The sequence below is a fragment of the Sprattus sprattus genome (genome assembly GCF_963457725.1).
Source record: "Sprattus sprattus genome assembly, chromosome: 3".
NCBI classification, from domain to species: Eukaryota; Metazoa; Chordata; class Actinopteri; order Clupeiformes; family Clupeidae; genus Sprattus; species Sprattus sprattus.
Window position 1 is genome coordinate 42,502,419 of NC_137922.1, and position 20,230 is coordinate 42,522,648.

Genomic DNA, 20,230 nt, shown 5'->3' on the forward strand with positions numbered 1-20,230 from the left:
GGCAGAGTATACTAGGCAAAATACACTAGGCAGAGTATACTAGGCAAAATACACTAGGCAGAGTAAACTAGGTGACATGGCTGTAAGAAATCATTTTCTCAGAGGGTTTTCTCCCCTACTCTAACCTGGCAGATGAATTCATACAGGCTCTGACACCCAGTAATGAAGGATATGAAGCACAGAAAAGCATTTCCTCGCTGTTTCCACACGCCTTTTCATAGTACACAAGGTGTTTGATAGTGGAGGTGGAAAAGTAGGCTAGTGTAAGTGTAAGTGTGTACCTACGAAGACCATTACTCCCACTGACAAACAATTCAATAAGTTGCATATAATGTGTGTGTGTGTGTGTGTGTGTGTGTGTGTGTTAGAGAGAGAGATAGAGAAAGAGTGACTACTGGTTGCCCAAGCCCAACATTGCGTGGGATGGCAGTAAAGTATTTCTCTGAGGATGCTTGTCTGTTTTTTTTTCGGGGAACTGGGAGTTGTTGGCTGGCTACGCTGTGTGATGGGTTAAACCGTAGGGGTTTGGCAAGCGATGTGAGGTTTTCTCTTGGTTGGGCCCCGGCAAGGTTGCAAGTCTGTTGCGTGTCAGCGTGATTTATCAGGCAGAGATGGCTCTACGCTGGCTTACATAAAGGTGATTCATGCCGGGGAACGGGTATGAGGGTTTTCAGTGCCGCAGACCCAGAGTATAAACACCTCCCCCCAGAATCTGGTACTTAGAGGCACGGAGAAATTAAGGAAGAGAGAGAGCATGAGAAGTCTGTTAGGAAGAAGAAAGTCATTGTGAGAGGTAGGGGGAGGGAGGGGAGAAGAGAGAAAGAAAGTGAGAAAGGACAAGAGGGGGGGAGAGAGAGAGGGAGGAAAAGAGACAGAGAAAGAATGGGAAAAGGAGAGAGAGTGAGGGAGAGAAGAGAGAAGAGACTGAGATAGAATGAGAGAAGAAAAGGCAGGCTGAGAGAGAGAGAGACAAGAGAGAGTGCCAGAGAGAAAAGTGAGGAAAACTGAGTGATGTAAAGAGAAATAACCGTCTTACCCTAGGCTTATTTTTCTCACCCGTCCGCCTAAGCTCCTAACCTCCGCCTGACAGTTGCGCATCAGTGCGAGGCAATTACCGCAGCTGGACCTGCACCAACGCACTCCTCCGCCGACTCGGCCCCGGCGCCTCCGATCTTCGCTGCTCGGAGGTGCCGTCTGCCATGGCGGCGGTGTTGCGCGCCAGCGGCCAAGCCAAGCAACCAGAGGGATTGCTACTCTGTCGCGGTGTGCCCATATAAACAACTGCATCATGTCTGCATCAGGCAGCGAAGCAGCCTCCACCAAGGGCGGTTAAGCCCTGCTGATTTATGTGTCGCTCTGTGCGTGTCAGTTCACACTTCGGCAGGACAACCTCTGTTCCATCTCCCCACGCTAACCCACCCAGCCTCCACAGACACACACACACTGCAAAAACACACAGCTGAAAAAGTATCAGGGGTAGACTAAAGCAGTTAATTTCTCTATAAGACACAAAAGTAATGGAGCGTGATTGTGGGGTAAGGACAGATGTATTTCAATTCGGAACCAAATGCACAATTGATTTTCATGTTCCAAGTGGGGACCGGAATCTCGGACCTCTGACAGCATGGTGTCCCGTTGTTCCTCTTATATAATAACAGTGTGTGTCACTGGAAAGATCTCTCTCCCTTTAGCAAACTTAATTGAGCTCATCAGCTGAGATGAAAAGGTGTGTTTACCCCTTGATCAGGAGAAGAAGGATACCTGGTGTGCAGTACACGATGGTGTGGGTCCCATGGAAACACAGTCTTGTAGGGACATAAGAAAGGCATTCCCAATTGCTGAGACATTTGCTGAATAGCTTAAATAATTCACATCAAAACTACACTCACCTCTGAACAAACAATCCAACCTCCATTTAAAAAGCAAACTCTACGTGACTGTCTCTTGCACACTAGAGGGATTATTTACAAACACCTCTACCACCCCCCCCCCCCCCCCCCCCCCCGGGTTTGTTATTGGTGTGTAATAGTACAACACACATATTGCAACTACAGCAATGCAAATTCCAATGAAAATGGAATGCACTGAGAAAGTTTGGCTGCACTCATTGTCCAGCTTCACAATAGTCATATGAGCACATGATGAACGATGATGATGAATTTCATCTGAACCAATTCCTCTTCCTCGTCTTCTGGTCTTGCTCTTCATTCTCATCCTCTTGGTGCTTGTCCCCCTCACCCACCCCTCTGGGGTCTTGCTGTTCCTATATTGTAAGATCCATTGTTCCGTAGCATATTGGCACACCAATGTCCCTTATTTATTCATTCTGCAATGTGTGTGATCATGAAAAAAGTGTGCTCTTTGAGCTCAGATGGTGATGCCTTGTGATTACTGTATTGAATTCATGTGTTTACGGGGACAGACAGAGAGAGGGAAAGAGAAAGAGAGAGAGAGAGAAAGAGAAAGAGAGAGAGAGAAAACAGGAACATTCTCTGCAGGGTAGTGTGCCGTTACAGCTTAGAACCCTCATGTTCCGTCCAGACAGCATTGTGTTTACGCCTGTGTGCACGCATACGTTAGTCAGTGTGTGCATGTTCATGCTTATTTAAACATGTGGGTGGATGAGTGCATGTGCACACACAAGTATACACACACTTGCACACGTGTCACGTGTCACATGTACAAAAACACACACACACACACACACACAGCAGGGTATGCCCATTTACCGTGCCTGCATACACACACTTGTGTGTGTGTGTGTGTGTGTGTGTGTGTGTGTGTGTGTGTGTGTGTGTGTGTGTGTGTGTGTGTGTGTGTGTGTGTGCAGCTTTAGTCTGGTCTCAGCTGTGGTATACAGTATCTGGTGTGTGCAGATAAGATGACAGCTGCCTTACATTATCTCATTAGCGGCATCAGTGCACCATGAGCCAATCACAGCCATTATGCGGCGACGTGTAATTCAATCAATCTGTGACAAACAACCACAGGATCAAACAGCATCCTTTAAACGAGGCCTTTAATGTATTCTAATCCTCTCTGGTCTATCATGTGTTGCCTGCCCTGTGTCTTTCACAAACCTCAAGGTGCTAAACAGTCATTACCGAAAGGAATGCATTCATCAGGAAGCACTTGGGATTGTTTTGAAGCGTAGATCGGTTTCACATTTGGCATGTTTACACTCACTGTTTTTCTGGGAATTATGGGTCATAAGTGATATTACACACACTGTCACATGACACCAACCACTTGGGGGGGCTTACACTGATAGTGAGAGTCAAGGCTTTGCGCAAGGGTCATCGGAGAGGGGGAGAAAGAAAACAAAGTTAAAATGAGATTCTCAGAAGGGCCTGGAAAAGGTTGTGTCAGCAGAAGAACTGAGGAAGGCGAAAGGGGGCGGAGGGGGCGGGGGGTGTAATCCGTTTTGGTCTAAAAGAGGATGTGACCCCAGTGCGGTGTCTTTTTGACCTGGACCTTCCTGACTGTACCCCACCTAGTTTGTGTGTGTGTGTACGGGGGGGAATCTTATAGGAATACGTGAAGATCAAAACATCTTTCTGAAGCACTGCTATAATTAGACCTACTGCTGGCAGAATACGCTTATTTTTTTTACCTAAAGCCTAATTTATACTTCTGCATCCCTCTCCGTCCTCGAAAAAAAAAATGGGCGGGCGGGGGCAGGCGGTTGATTCAGAAAAAATTGAACGTACTGGTCGGGCTTTTATACTACTCCGACGGCTATGCGTCCTAAAGCCTATTCAACCTATTCAACGCCGGTCCGCTGGGTGGGGTAACGACTGTTTGTCGAGCCCGTAGCTACCACATAACCTCTTTATTGAAAGTCATTGATTGTTTTTCCTCCCAGCTGTCACTGACATGACACGGATGCTGCTTCAGGACCTGACGGGCAGGTGTCGTCACATAGGCCTTGGAGACATGTAGCTCAGTCAACAATAGCATGTCTAATGCTATATATTCACTTGAGTAGGCAAATGTATCTCCATCGTGGTGGTCATTTTTTTGTGAAAAACATAGTAGCGATTTATAACAAAACGATATGCTTATCGTACATACAATACAGAAACTATTATAAAACGATCCAATAAAATGAATACGTTCTTATTTTCTTTGGTATATTTGTCACATTCATACTGCAATGATCGCTGGGTAACCTTTGAATAACTACAACGCTATGACAATGCACTCTTGGCCACGAGACGGTTGCCCTTGTCAAAAAGTGGTAACGTGAATGTGTCACTATGAAACAAAGCATGCACACTTCGAACAAAATTACCCCCCAAACTCTGAGGACAGGGCCAGAAAAATAAACCCACGGTATTCATCATACATCATACATCATGCAGTGTTATAGTTATATCAGTCACACAGCAAGAACATGCATACCTCAATACAGTTGTGGGACTGCGATTTCAACCATGAATATGTTGAAAAACACATACATTAGCACACTTACTAATGATCATCTGCCAGGCTCTCACACACGAAAAGTTGATTCCAAAACTCTCGAATTTAAGACAGAGTGGACTGACAAGTATGCATTTGTGCTGCTTGTGGGCAGGACAAAACCGATGTGTTTAATCTGCAACGGTTGCCCTTGTCAAAAGTGTTAGCGTGAAACGTCACTATAAAACAAAGCATACACACTTCGAACAGAAATACCCGTAGAACTATGAAGTAAGGGGCAGAAAGATAAACCCACTGCAGTCTTCATACCAATCCACATGCAGTGTTATAGTTATATCAGAAACACAACAAGAGAATGCATGCACATGCCAATAAACATTATTCTGATTCTGATACCTCAACATACAGTTGTGAGACTGTCTTTTCAACCATGAATATGATGAAAAACACATAGGCTACAGGAGCACACTCACTTATTATCCTCTGCCTGGACACCTTTAATGCCCAATTTTCAAGAAGACGATCTTAGAGAAATCGTTGTGTGTGTGGTAGTCGTTTATTGTATACATGCCTCCTCCCGGGAATCCTCACAACAGCGAATGATGGCAACTAACAGACAATGGTTGATGGTGGAGCTGCTGGACTAGTTTGAGTTATAGCAGAGGACGTGCTTGTAGCGATTTGAGCGACAACTACAACAACAACAGAACAGGAGACAGGTGGTACGTACGTTTACTAGATGTTCCGCTAAATCAAGCGTTAGCGTATTCACAATAACTCTCAAAAGTGTGCTGCTAATAAGTACAACGTTGTCGTGCCGATTATGCTCTCACACGCCACCCTCATTGAGGCAAAAGTAATGTTTGACTCAAATGTCTTTCACTGCCGTTTTATGTAAAGTCAGTCATTCTAAATAGGTTCTACACATACATGAAATACATTTCCTATTTAATAGATGCAAAGTAATTATGCTGCCAGCATTACTCCGTAGCAAATTACGTATGTCAGTTGAAGCTGGTTGGAGAAGGCACTTTCAACACCGAGCCACCAGCCAAGAGACCAACAGTGGTCGGGAGAAATGTACTTTTCGAGGGTTTATATAAAATACGGTAGCCTAATGCTGCATGCTGTGCAGCTTTGTAGTTTACCAAAGTCGTACTAAAACATTTTGACAGAAAACAGGAAATGTAGGTCCTGACATGTGTGATTCCGGAAATGATGTTGTTTTGGAAATGATGTCGTAAGCTGGCCAATCACAGCCAAGTGGGTCTCCGACTCTCTCCGTCTCTTTAAGAAAAGTTAGAAAAAAGCGTTTGTCTCCGACCAGCTCTCCGACGGCTCTCCGACGGGTCGGATGGGCGGCAACACCTGGGTGAAGGTGTTACCAAGGCGTGCCAAGGCGTGCCAAAGTGTCCCTCTACGACCAAAACGGAGAGAATCGTAGAAGTATAAAAATGCCTTAACAGTTCTGCAGACTCTTTAACACTGTCTTTGTGTAATTATAGCTAAACCACACGATTGCATGTAATATAGTTTGTGTTTGTGTGTGTGTGTGTGTGTGTGTGTGTGTGTGTGTCTGTGTGTGTGTGTGTGTGTGTGTGTGTGTGTCTGTGTATTGTAGTGGAGCCTGAGTTCAAGTACGTGGGCAACATGCACGGAAACGAGGTTCTGGGGCGAGAGCTGCTCATCCAGCTGGCTAAGTTCCTGTGTGAGGAGTACCGCGCCGGCAACGAGCGAGTCACGCGCCTCATCCACGACACGCGCATCCACATCATGCCTTCCATGAACCCCGATGGCTACGAGGTCGCCGCCCAGCAGGTACGCTGGCCAATCAGAGAAGATGTCTATAATCTAAATGACAATTACACATCACAAGCAATGTTAGTTTCATCTCATTTCTTGACAGGCCTATATCACAGGCCTATATGTTGATTGTCCAGAACCCAACCCTTTTCTGAGTAGCTCATATATAGGCATATAGAAGGTCCTTTTTGTCTTTGAATCATCTTACCAACTTCACAGCTGACAATCAAAACATGAAATAGATTATACATTTTTGTACAAAATAATTTTAGCATTGTATTTTTAATTAATTTCTTAGACTAAAATTGGTATCCGATAGTTGCAAAAAACACCCCTCTGTGCTCAAATTGATGAATTATAGCAGGCATTTATATAAATCCAAACCTTATTACAAAAGCTTTTAAAGTCATGAATGGATGTAATCTTCACAGAGCATGCGACTGGCCTTGTAAGCCCACTTTAAGCACTCCCTGCTTCTCATCCCTTCAAAGCTATCATGAAGAGCCAGAAAATTGCCTTTGTTTTTTTTTTTATCTCAAAGCAACGTGTGTGAGTGTGCGTGTGTCTGTGTGTGTGTGTCGAGGGGGGGCAAAGCCAAATGGCTCACAAAGCCAAACCATGCTTAAAAACCCACACTGGACGCCAGTATTGGCTTCAAATAAAACCAATTTGGCTTTAAAGAGCCCATCTGGTATTCTCAATTCCACCCCTCCCCCAGCCACCCAGCACTGTTACACACACAAACACACACACACACACACACACACACACACACACACACACACACACACATACTGTACATACATACACACACACACACACACACACACACACACACACAAACACACACACAAACACACACACACATACACACACACACACACACACACACACACACACACACACACACATACACACACACACACACACACACACACACACACACACACACACACACACATACACACACACACACACACACACACACACACACACACACACACACACACACACACACACACACACACACACACACTAACTCACACTTCTTATTTATGTATTCACTGACAGAGCAATGAAGAGATCTGATATTACAACTTCATAGACAAAATCCTTTAACATTAAATATTGGAACTAAGACCACAAAATTGAGAACAACAGCAGTAATGATCATATGGATCTTTCCCTGATCCCCTTCACTGTGCACACTGAACATGGCCCTCCCCTGTGGGTTGTGTTTATGGACAGTCGCATGGTGTCCTCCACAACCTTATTTCTCTCTTCCTGTGTTATCTTACCCCTCCACAAGCATCACTGTCTACTATCATCACTATTTATTATGCCCAGGCGTCTGTCCAACACTTTGTAACTGTCTGCTCCTTCATCTCCTCCTCCATTGTTTCCCCTCTCCACGCTTTAACTTCACTCCATTTTTTCCACTCCGTCTCCGTCAGGTCTTCTCTTCCCTTGTTTCAAAACTCTGCTCTAATCCTTTCTTCTTCCCCTCTCACCTTGTTTACCCTGCTCTGTTCCTGCTTCTGTGAGGATGTTGGAACGTCAGCGCTCTGTAGTTATACTACTCCCTCCTTTCTCTCCTTCTATCCCACCTCCTCAGTTAGGGTGTTTGCACTCTCACCTCCTCAGTTAGAGTGTGTTTACTCCCACCTCCTCAACTCTCACCACTTCAGTTACGTTGTGTTCACTCCCACCTCCTCAGTTAGAGTGTGTGCAGTCCCACCTCCTCAGATACGTTGTGTTCACTCCCACCTCCTCAACTCCCACCTCCTCAGTTAGGGGGTGTGCACTTCCACCTCCTCAGTAACGTTGTGTACACTCCCACCTCCTCAGTGACGGTGTATGCCCTCCCAACCCCAACCGAGAATAACTAACCTGCTAACCCTAGAGATGAGTTTCACTAACCAAGGCGAAACAGCTGAACAGCATTTACACATACATGAAAGCCTTGGCACACACACACTCACACATCCAAACACATATGTTTGCAATAAAACACATGAAGCACATAAAACTACACATTAAATACACATAAAACACTGTACATTACCTTCCTACAGATGTTGGCCTACGGTAAACACCCACCAAGTCATCGTATACACAGTTATTTCCCTTGCATAAATGGACACACACACACAAACACACATACACATATGCACACACACACATCCACCCCCCTCAACACACACACACACACACACACACATCCACAAGCTCCTCTCCTCTCTCCCCTAGACTAATTATACATGCTGAGGTCCTCACTAACACATGGTGGTTTTGATTCATCCTCACGTACACCCCCCTCCAGACGCCTCCAATGACCACCGCCCGCCCCTAAGGTAGGAGTGTGGTCAGGCTTCCAGTATGCATCCAGACCTCTGCAGACAAACAGCATCCCAGCTTGGCAATCAACCTCCTCCTCCTCCTGCTCTTGCTCCTGCTCCTTCTGCTCCTGCTCCTACTCCTGCTCCTGCTCCTGCTCCTGCTCCTCCTGCTCCTCCTGCTCCTGCTCCTGCTCCTGCTCCTCCTGCTCCTGCTCCTGCTCCTGCTCCTGCTCCTGCTCCTCCTCCTCTCTGCTCTTGCTCCTCCTACTCCTGATCCTGCTCCTGCTCCTGCTCCTGCTCCTCCTCCTCTCTGCTCTTGCTCCTCCTACTCCTGATCCTGCTCCTCCTCCTGCTCTTGCTCCTCCTCCTCCTCCTGCTCCTGCTCCTTCTCCTGCAGATGGGTTTTAATATAACATGTGTCTTCCAGATCCAATGGTGCAAACAACCTACCCCTCACAGACAGTTTTAGAGAGATCACACCTAGAGGTCACTCCTCCTGAATTTGCTTGGACTTCTTATTCTAATGTCCCCTCGCTTAATTACATTTATGCGGGGGGAAATATATACAGCCGCGGAAAAAATTAAGAGACCACTTCAAAATTATCAGTTTCTCTGGTTTTACTATTTATTGGTATGTGTTAAGGTAAAATGTACATTTTTGTTTTATTCTATAACCTACTGGCAACATTCCTACCAAATTTCAAATAAAAATATTGTCATTTAGATCATTTATTTGCAGAAAAATGACAATTGGTCAAAATAGCAAAAAAGATGCAGCGTCTTCAGATCTCGAATAATGCAAAGAAAACAAGCTCATATTCATTTTTAAACTACACAATACTAATGCTTACACTTAGGAAGAGTTCAGAAATCAATATTTGGTGGAAAAACCTTGATTTAAAATCACAACTTTCATGTGTCTTGGCGTGCTCTCCACCAGTCTTTCACATTGCCGTTGGGTGACTTTATGCTACTCCTGGCGCAAGAATTCAAGCAGCTCGGCTTCTTTTCATGGCTTGTGACCATCCATCTTCCTCTTGATCACATTTCAGAGGTTTTTTATGGGATTCAGGTCTCGAAATTGGGCTGGCCATGACAGGGTCCTGATCTGGTGGTACTCCATCCACACCTTTACTGGCCTGGCTGTGTGGCATGGAGCATTGCCCTGCTGGAAAAAACATTTCTCAGAGTTGGGGAACATTGTCAGAGCTAAAGGAAGCAAGTTTTTCTTCCGGGACAACGTTGTACTTTGCCTGGCAGAGGTTTGTAAAAGACCATAAGGATTGAAAAAAGCGGACTGGAGGGTCTTCTAGTTCGTCTTCTCTGATGAGTCCAATTTTCAGCTTTGCCCAACACATGGTCGTCTGATGGTTAGACGGAGACCTGGAGAGGCCTACAAGCCAGAGAGTCTTGCACCTACTGTGAAATCGGACTCATCAGAGAAGACGAACTTAGAAGAACCTCCAGTCCGCTTTTTCAATCCTTATGGTCTTTTACAAACCTCAGCCAGGCAAAGTACAACGTTGTCCCGGAAGAAAAACTTGCTTCCTTTTGCTCTGACAATGTTCCCCAACTCTGAGAAGTGTTTTTTCCAGCAGGGCAATGCTCCATGCCACACAGCCAGGCCAGTAAAGGTGTGGATGGAGTACCACCAGATCAGGACCCTGTCATGGCCAGCCCAATTTCTAGACCTGAATCCCATAAAAAACCTCTGAAATGTGATCAAGAGGAAGATGGATGGTCACAAACCATGAAAAGAAGCCGAGCTGCTTGAATTCTTGCGCCAGGAGTAGCATAAAGTCACCCAACGGCAATGTGAAAGACTGGTGGAGAGCATGCCAAGACACATGAAAGTTGTGATTTTAAATCAAGGTTATTCCACCAAATATTGATTTCTGAACTCTTCCTAAGTGTAAGCATTAGTATTGTGTAGTTTAAAAATGAATATGAGCTTGTTTTCTTTGCATTATTCGAGATCTGAAGACACTGCATCAATTTTGCTATTTTGACCAATTGTCATTTTTCTGCAAATAAATGATCTAAATGACAATATTTTTATTTGAAATTTGGTAGGAATGTTGCCAGTAGGTTATAGAATAAAAAAAAAATGTACATTTTACTTTAACACATACCAATAAATAGTAAAACCAGAGAAACTGATAATTTTGAAGTGGTCTCTTAATTTTTTCCGCGGCTGTATATATATATACATAGCAAATAGTGTGATTTCGTATTTTTTGTAGTATGTTTGTGAATATTTGCACAACAACTTCCATTTATAACTTGGCTGTGATGTAATGTGATCACCAGGGTCCTGAGTTTAACGGCTACCTGGTAGGCCGAGGCAACTCCAGAGAAGTAGACCTGAACCGGAACTTTCCGGATCTAAACGCCCTTTTGTACTACTACGAGAAGAGCAACGGACGGAACCATCACCTGCCACTTCCCGACAACTGGGAACAACAGGTGAGAAGCGAGACAAACAGACATTTAGATTAACCTTTACATTTAGTCATTTAGCAGACGCTTTTATCCAAAGCAACGTATAAAGAAGAGAACAATCAAGCTACGAGCAATAGAGACCTACACATCCACACAATCTGTCTGCTGTGCTGTCTCCAGACAGAGGGTAGTCAGGGTACAGTCATAGGAATGGAGATGGAGACCCATGGAGAGATGCTGCTGACAGCAAACTTCTTACTGCTCTATACAATCCTAAGTCAATGGCGCCCATTCCATGAGTGTCATCCTAGAGGCATTAGTTCCTTGGATACTGATCTTGGGATGGTCATGGTCAACTAGTTCTTTCTTTGGCCCAGACCTGGAGTGGAGACAGAGGTCCAAAAAATAGGCTCGAGAGGAAGAATGAACAGAAAGCATTTCACCAACCACGTTTGTCTTTGTGTCAAAGGAAAAAGGCTCGTGCAGCCATTGTCTGCATATTCATTTAGTCTTGTTGTTTTCCACAAATCCAGACGGCCTGCTTTGGAAGCAAGGCCTAGCGTGTTTTCATTGGGCAGATAGTGATCTGTTGTTAGTTTGAGATAACTAGATTCGGGGTTCATACGGTTAAGATAACAAGAGAACATTTACCCAAGCTCTTAGACGCTCAGTGTGTGTGTGTGTGTGTGTTTGTGTGTGTGTGTGTGTGTGTGTGTGTGTGTGTTTGTGTGTGTGTGTGTGTGTGTGTGTGTGTGTGTGTGTGTGTGTGTGTGTGTGTGTGTGTGTGTGTGTGTGTGTGTGTGTTGGTGTGTGTTGGTGTGTGTATGGGTGTGTGTCTGCAAGTGCATGCACATGTGGGAGTTGCCTGTGTATGTTTGTTCTGTACATTCAAAATGTGCACATGTACTGTACATCCATAGTGTATCTTTACTGCTGAAACTGAGTAACTGTGATATCACTAAAGTCTTATCAGTGCTAACCTGTGCTAACTATAAGGACTGTCTTGAGGACTGAGATAATCATGCGAACTTTCGTGCCGTCCCATCCCTGAGTTAAGTCTTTGTTTAGACAAGCCAACGCTGTCCAGTGTTAGCCAATCGTTTGGCAGGAGCAGTGTTCTGCATGTGTGTGATAGCATATAGAACAAGCCGTGGACACAGTTTGAAGTTCAGCTCAAGGTCTGTTTGCTATTTCATCAGGAGTAACGTTAGTAGGCAGGGGTGCGTACATTCGACTGCCAAAAGTGAAACTTGCGCAATGATGCACCGAAGACGGAGATGTTATGCTGCTGTTGCTATAGAGCAATGCCACGAAACAGCTTGACATCTCTGGCATCTAATTTCTGGGGGAAAATGAACAAAAATAGAAAAATGCACAGAGCATACAACAGCTTGACCCCCCCAGAAACCATTTTGTGAAAATATCAACCACTTCCAGACTTGCTCCTTCTCTCTCGCTCTCTCTCTCTCTCTCTCTCTCTAGCTCCCTCTTTCTTGTGCCCTGAGTTAAGCAGATTGCTTTCAGACGCACTGTGATCGTCTGGCTCGTATTTTCACCCTACTCCTTATCAGGGCCTCTGTGGGGGAAAAATGGGGGCCGTCGGCTGCCATCAGAGTTTCCCCCGGGGCCGCCACGCGAAAGCAGTACAGCTTGAGGGCCAGCACTCACGCTTCACATTTCAACACACTCACACACACACACACACACACACACACACACACACACACACACTCATGCTTCACATTTCAACACACTCACACACACACCCACACACACTCACGCTTCACATTTCAACACACTCACACACACACACCCACACTCACGCTTCACATTTCAACACACTCCTCAGTGTTCACTCGCTCACTCACTCATTCACTCCCTCTCTCTCTCTCTCTCTCTCTCTCGCTCTCTTTCATTCTCTCTCTAACAGCAGCATGGAGAGAGAGTGGAGGGGAGTGGGACAAAGGGAAAGAGGGGGATAAAGAGAGAAAGAAAGGACAAGAGAGAGAGAAAGAGCAAGGGGAGAGAGGGAGAGAGAGATCCTCAGGCAAACATTGGCAGAACAGTGAGTAGGGGAAATGTGATAAGGAGGAGGTTTATTCTTTTTCTGCAGGTGACTGTGAGGGAGAGAAAGAGACAGAACCAGAAAAACAGAGGAAAGACAGAGAAAGAGGGGGGGGGGTTGCATTTGATTGCATGGAACAATGAAAAAAGACAGTTCCTGACAGACAGACAGACAGACACTGTGATGCTGCTGTTATCAGTGTGAGAGAGACAGGAAGAGAGGCGTGGAGAGAAGAGACCGAGGGAGGCAGAGCCCATCCAGGCTTCACTGGGCTGGGTTAGGCTGGCCTAGGCTGGGCTGGTCTGGTCTGGGTTGGGCTGGGCTGGGCTGGGCTGGGCTGAACTGGGCTGGGCTGAACTGGGCTGGGCTTGGTTGGGCTTGGCTGGGCTGGGCTGAACTGGGCTGGACTGGGCTGGGCTGGGCTGGGCTGGTCGGGGGGCAGGCACATCTGTGTGAGGCTTGAAACCGGATGCTCCAGATGAGAGAGAGGAAGCCTGGCCGTACACACAGAGCAATGCATAATAAATATCCCCACCTAGAGCACCTCCTGAACACATACAGACGCCTGTCTGTGGCGTCGTCTAAGCTGGGCTTCTGAATGGAAAATGGCTGACTGCGAGTGATTTGTGTTGGCGCCCTGAAGCAAAATGCTAAAGGGTTTGTTTTTCCCTCACAAGCTTTTTGACAAAACGTCTGACATCACTGCTCTGATTCACACACACACACACACACACACGCACACACACACACACACACTTACACACACACACTTATGCACACGTGCACACATGCACACATATATACACACACACACACACACACACAGAGATACAGAGCAGCCCCTTTTTCCTTTTGAAGAAGAAAATGCTGGATACAGAAGGAGAGGACAGAGGAGGGGTAGAAATGGGTAGAAGAGGCAGACAGGGAGAGAGAGAGAGGGGGGGGTGAGAGAGACAGAGAGAGAGAGAGAGAGAGAGAGAGAGAGAGGGAGAGGGAGAGAGAGAGAGTGAGAGGTACAAGTTTATGGATAGAAAGTCACAACGATGCTAAAACTTCACAACTATGTGAGAATTCATAAACTACCCAAAAGTGAGAACTTCATCTTACAGACCACATACACACACAGCAGTCAACAACACACTCCAAACTTTACTCAGGAAAATCTGCCCATGGTTCAGCTCGGCTTGAAATGCACTTTTAACCCTAGGATTTTGATGCATACATATAATGCATTGTTGAACTGAATGCCTAAATGACTAATTGTTGCATATATGCAGAATTTTGATAATAGACACCAGTTTTCCATTTGCGTTTTCCCTTGAGGTGGAGCCAGAGACGCTGTCAGTGATCAAGTGGATTCGGAACTACAACTTCATTCTGTCGGCGAACCTCCACGGAGGAGCTGTGGTGGCCAACTACCCCTTCGACAAATCCCGGGAGGCCCGTATCAGGGGCAAGACCACATACTCCGCCACCCCAGACGACAAGATCTTCAAAAAGGTGCTGCGTGTGAACTAAAATAAACTCTGCAATAAAATGACGTATGGCTTTGTGAATGTTTGGGTAACGTGATCTCATGTGCATTTATTTGTCTGTCTGTCTGCGTGTGTGTGTGTGCACATACACATGAATGTGTATGTGTGCACATACACATGAATGTGTATGTGTGTGTGTGTGTGTGTGTGTGTGTAGCTGGCAAGAACCTACTCCTATGCCCACAGCTGGATGCACAAAGGCTGGAACTGTGGGGACTACTTTGATGAAGGGATTACCAACGGGGCACGCTGGTACTCTCTCTCCAAAGGTGAGAGCCCATCTGTGCTTATAGGGCTCGATAGATGGACACATAGTTATTAATCAGAGACAAAAAGCGTTAAATTAAACAGCATCTATTTACTCTCACCATCCCCCCAGTCACATAAACTCACATTCATTGAAGTCTGTAATAAACAATTTAAAACAAATAAAACTTTTGTAGCTAAATATCAAACCCTAACACTGTTTTTGAAAAGTATACATTTATTAGCAAATGCCTTCATTGGTGTAATATCTCATTTGGACATCTTGTATCTTCATAATGGTTGTAATCCAGCAACTGTGAACTATTGATCAAATATTTGCCTATGTTGTGAAGTCATTCCGGGAAAAAAAGACCCCCCCCCCCCCCCCCAATGTTGATGATTGACACAAACTGTGCGTGTTTCAACAGGAATGCAGGACTTTAACTACCTCTACAGTAACTGCTTTGAGATCACACTGGAGCTGAGCTGTGATAAGTTCCCCCCGGCGTCCGCTCTGCACAGGGAGTGGATCGGCAACAGGGAGGCTCTAATCTCCTACCTGGAGCAGGTAACAGCTCCCCCTTCTGTCCCTCATGTACAATAACACCAGAGCTGGGAGGTTATTCCCAACCGCATAAAGCAAGCGGCCAAGAATTGTTGGTGACTTTTTAAACGTGATGTATCAAGTGTCTGAGGCGTTCAGTGTCACACAAAGGGTACAGTACAATCTTTGATCATCTTAAAAGGTGATCCTCAAGTGTGGGCTTCATGTTCAAACAGCCTTGTCTGTTCTGCTTTTACTTCTAAAACATAACCAGACCAACGGTGTTACCCATACTACTGTGCCTGCATCAAACAGAGCCCTGTGTTCTTATTGCAAGAGGCAAGAAAGGGCCCAGTATTCTGTATGAAATCGGTAAGGCTTTGGTGAACATGTGACACCATGCCACCAAGTAAACAGATCCATACCTCCTTTGTTTTGTTGAAGCCAGATGCAAGGGCCTTTGTGTTCAGACTGGATGCTTTGAAAAAGAACGGAATTGTATGTCTACTATGTACAGACCTACTTGTGTTTTCTTAGAGAAGGAAAAAAAATACAAGTAGACCTTGATTTTGTGGCTGTGTATTTCTGTTTCAGTCATACTCTACCATGTCTTTAATCAAGCTCTCGGTCAGTGCCTCAGCCAGGTCTATTGTTGGCACTCCAAAAGAGAGAGACTGATGAATAGCTTTATTTGTATATCGACTTGATATTTAAAGGATTTCTTCCTTGTTTTTGTTGGACTCCAGGTGCATCATGGGGTCAAAGGCATGGTCTATGATGAGAACAACAACCCCATCAGAGATGCGGAGGTTGCCGTGGCGGGCATAAACCATGACATGACTAGTGGTACGTTTCCTAAATGTGTTATGAGTGAGAAAAAGAAAGCATTAGACCTCAATAGAAGAGTATAAAATCAAGTATTTCAAGCAAATCTGTTGTCTGCTACTGAGCACTTTATTTGCTTGTTTTCCTGGATAAAACTTATTTCACCTCTCACTCCTCCTTCTCCTTTCTTTCTCAACCCTCCTCTCTTTCTTTCTTTCCCTCTGTCTCTCTCTCTCTCTGTCTCTCTCTCCTACACCACTTATATTCTGTCTTTGTCAGGTGCGGACGGGGACTACTTCCGACTGCTGTTGCCGGGCACGTACACGTTGACGGTGTCCGCCCCCGGCTACCAGGCCTCCACCAAGCAAGTGACAGTGGGTCCAGCCGAGGCCATAGTGGTGAGCCAGCACAGATGGGTCTCACCAGGAGGCCTGGGAGCTCATTAGACACTTCTCACACTTCACACGTCTCCCTTTTGGCACCCGCCTCTCTTTATCTCTCTCCCATTGTGTACGTGTGTGTGTGTGTATGTGCGTGCTAGTGTGTGTATTAGCATGTGTGTGTATGTAAGGGTGGATAGTAGGGGGGGTGAGTGTGTGTGTGTACGTATGCATGTGTGTGTATTTGCGTGTCTGTGTGTCTACATATGTGTGTGTCTTTGTATTTCGTTGTGTGTCTTTTGATTAAAGATGAGGGGTGTGTGTGTTTGTGTGTGTTTGTGTGTGTGTGTGTGTGTGTGTGTCTGTGTGTGTGTGTGTGTGTGTGTGTGTGTGTGTGTGTGTGTGTGTGTGTAATTGTGTCTCTGACAGCCTTCGCTAATCCACTAACCCGCCTCTGTCTCTCTCCCATATTTTTCTCTCTCTGTTGTTTCAGTTGAACTTCTCTCTGAAAGCAGCACCCAAAGCGATCAACCAGAATCTGAAGAGCCAACACAGCAACAAAAAAGCTCCATCTACAACCAAAGTGTCCCCATCCAATCCTGGCCCTCGATGAGTCAGGGGGAAAAAGACATGGACTTAAAAGACATGGACTCTGTTTCTCTCATAAACTCACACTCTTTATATGCCCACAACTTTGGGGGGTTGATTATTTTATATATTTTATTGTTTTCCAAAACTCAGTTGTTTGTGTAAGTATGGCAGGTCTTTTTTTATCAGTGTATTTTGTTAAATCTTTCAATATTTATGTGTTACTCATGAGTGTATGTACCACGCAGTTTGGGGGAAAGAAATATGGAAGAAAGGGAATTTCAGCTATGGTCAGAAAAACAAACAGTCCTTTTGTATATTTGCCACACAGACAGCCCTGTGTCTTAAAACTCAAACTCTCTTTCTTTTAATTATTTGTCATCTTAAGCTGTCGTATGCGTTCATTGAGTACTGAAGTGGATTAATTTAGCCTGGACTGGCCAACAAAACAGGAAACATTTTCCTCAAAGCTATTTCACTTACATTTTCCTTTAGAATGTGTAATTAAAATGTAGCTGGGTGTATTCCAGTTCAATCTTAGCAAACTTTCCAGACCTTTCCTCAGTTTTAGACATGTTTTATTGGAACATTGTGGTTAGTAGAGCTGGAGGCATCCAACCCAGGGGTCCTCAGTGGCCCATACTCAGTTAATCTGAGCAGTACTTGAAGTCTCATCAAAGTTGAGCACTTAATGTGAATGTAAAAACCTTCATAGCATGCCTCAACCTTTTTGAGTTTTGATTTTTTTTTTTTAAACCCCCATACATTCTCAAACGGTGCTGTTCTTCTGTGCATTAACAATCGATCAACGAAATGTTCCTAGTGATGGCATTTTCAACATTTTGAAATTGTTTTGTCTGTGTAAGTAAAGAAAATATATATTACATACAGTTACTGCTGTCCGTGTTTACATATGCATCCAATCTTCTGAACAATGGATATTACAGCTGCAAAAAATAATTACATGAGGGCTCGGTTACCATAAATGCTTTGGCTAACATGAACTATCCCTGACCTTTGCTATTCATGAACCCAAAAGTAAATCCAAATGCTACATTTCATGGTTTATTGGCAATGGTATCTTCCTTATCATTGTTCATCATATTAAGATTAATGAACAAACCATGACCTTTGGTATTTAGAAACATTAATCATTAAGAGGTAATGCTTTACTTGTGTTATATTCAGCCTTTCAGTATTGCTAAGTAAGGTCACCTCAAATTATTTGACAGTTAAATATTCAGTTGTAGGACAAATGGAGAGAGCTAAACTGTGCGAAAAGTAAATACTTCTGCCACAGATGCCTCTCAGCTACAGAACAGTCCCAAATGTCCATGTGTCATCATAAAATTTGTGCTGAGGTTGGCTGAGCTTTCCAATAATATTTTCCTTTAAACAATAGGTCTTCCTTAGGGCAGAGTATCCACCACGGAGCTTCACAACAGCATTACACTACTGTGACGATGACAGATCAGAGACCAACAGTACTCTAAATCTGTTCCACTTTAAGTCTGTTGGACTGTTAACCATGAACAATGTTTCAAGGCGCTTTGCAGACACTTGAGGCTTAAACACCCAAGTTAAAGACTCGAGCGAAAACCTCCATTTTAGCAAGAAGTAATTTGGAGCCAATTTTGGCTCGAAAGGGGACATCTGCTTCAGGTAAGCCAGGGGAAGACGTAGAATTAGGATACAGGGAAGATGGGAAGAGGAAAAAGAACAACAGATGCCGGTATCAGATAGAGGGGAAGAAGAAAAGAAAGAAGAAAAAGAAGACAAAAATCAACTCCTCAACCTGATACAATACTCCACTCCTCAGCTTCATAATAGTACAGATTCTCTTAAGAATGTTATGCTTACATAACATAACAGTGCACATCTATTTCCAGTCTCCGCTGTATTGTTTGGATATCACAGGAGAACGGAAGTGAGAGGAGGAAGTCGGATGTTATATTAAGACACATCTCAGTAAATACACGCAAGAACATGTCCTGCTGACTGGTCTATTTTAGTACATGCTGGTAAGTATCAGGCAACTTAGGCAGCAGATAGCTGTGGAACCTAAATGTCTGAGGCCTGACGGCTTTCAAACGGTGTATCGATATGTATTTGGCAAATATTTTGAATCGTATCTGTTGTGTTTACACAGCATTTAAGTGTTTTGGTCTACTCACATTCTGTCCACTTGTGCTAACATATCCCGACTGTGCAATCAATTAAGTAAATCAACCAGTCTTGATTTATCAAAGAGAGAGGTTCCCCTCAGCTCTCACATGAAGTTTGACTAATTTTTTAAACAAACATATGTCCCACATGAATAACAAATATGGTTTGGGCCCAGTATTACAGTTTTTTCCAATCGTTTTAGTCAATTTACCTAAACCATGTTCACATTCCCAAAACACTTAACACATTGAGAATACCAGTAGACCATGTGAACCAAACTGTGAATATTTGCCCCTATGCTTAGATACAAATGCTGGCAATGACACCTTCTTCCAAAATTCATGGATACCTGTCCCAGTCAATGTTCACTCCCGGCAAAACACTGTGCAACTACAGCACATTTTACAGATGTTTAGATACTCTGTTCAAAACAGTTAACTTTCAGTCCAAAACCTAACTTATCAGTTATTACGAAAGATCACTGTAGATGGAAAGATGCTGCATTTGGACTGACAAATGAAGTTATATGTTTGAATAAGAAAAATTATTCTTATTTTAACAGATAGTTTATTTATTTTATTTTAATTATTATTATTTTTGTTTTCCTGTGCACCATAGTTCTTGGTGAATTGGCATGGAATTTCTTTTTTGAAATACAGCTAGACAGGCAGAATTTAGCAACTTTAGTGATTGTGTGGGATATTGTGGCCTTTCACAACAAGTCACAGGCTGGTTTGCAACGCATCCTAGGATGGTGTCCCTATTCCTGCTGCCGTACTCTCCTTTCCTTACAGTAACCCCATTGAGATTTTTTCTCCGCATGGCGATGGAAGGTCTATGACCAACGCCCACAGGACCAGATGTCACTTTTA

The 20,230-nt window shown here is 44.3% G+C and overlaps 1 protein-coding gene across 1 annotated transcript in view; it reads left to right on the forward strand.

The window, feature by feature from the left end:
• cpn1 (carboxypeptidase N, polypeptide 1) overlaps positions 1-18,017 on the forward strand; it is a 19,021-nt gene extending 1,004 nt beyond the window's left edge. Inside the window, exons 2-9 of the mRNA XM_080834977.1 lie at positions 6,047-6,243; positions 10,878-11,033; positions 14,398-14,574; positions 14,767-14,878; positions 15,284-15,423; positions 16,146-16,245; positions 16,504-16,622; positions 17,098-18,017. Coding sequence (XP_080691103.1) covers positions 6,047-6,243; positions 10,878-11,033; positions 14,398-14,574; positions 14,767-14,878; positions 15,284-15,423; positions 16,146-16,245; positions 16,504-16,622; positions 17,098-17,217 — 1,121 coding nt within the window. The 3' untranslated portion in view covers positions 17,218-18,017. The remainder of the gene's footprint in view (positions 1-6,046; positions 6,244-10,877; positions 11,034-14,397; positions 14,575-14,766; positions 14,879-15,283; positions 15,424-16,145; positions 16,246-16,503; positions 16,623-17,097) is intronic.
• Positions 18,018-20,230: the final 2,213 nt, after the last annotated feature.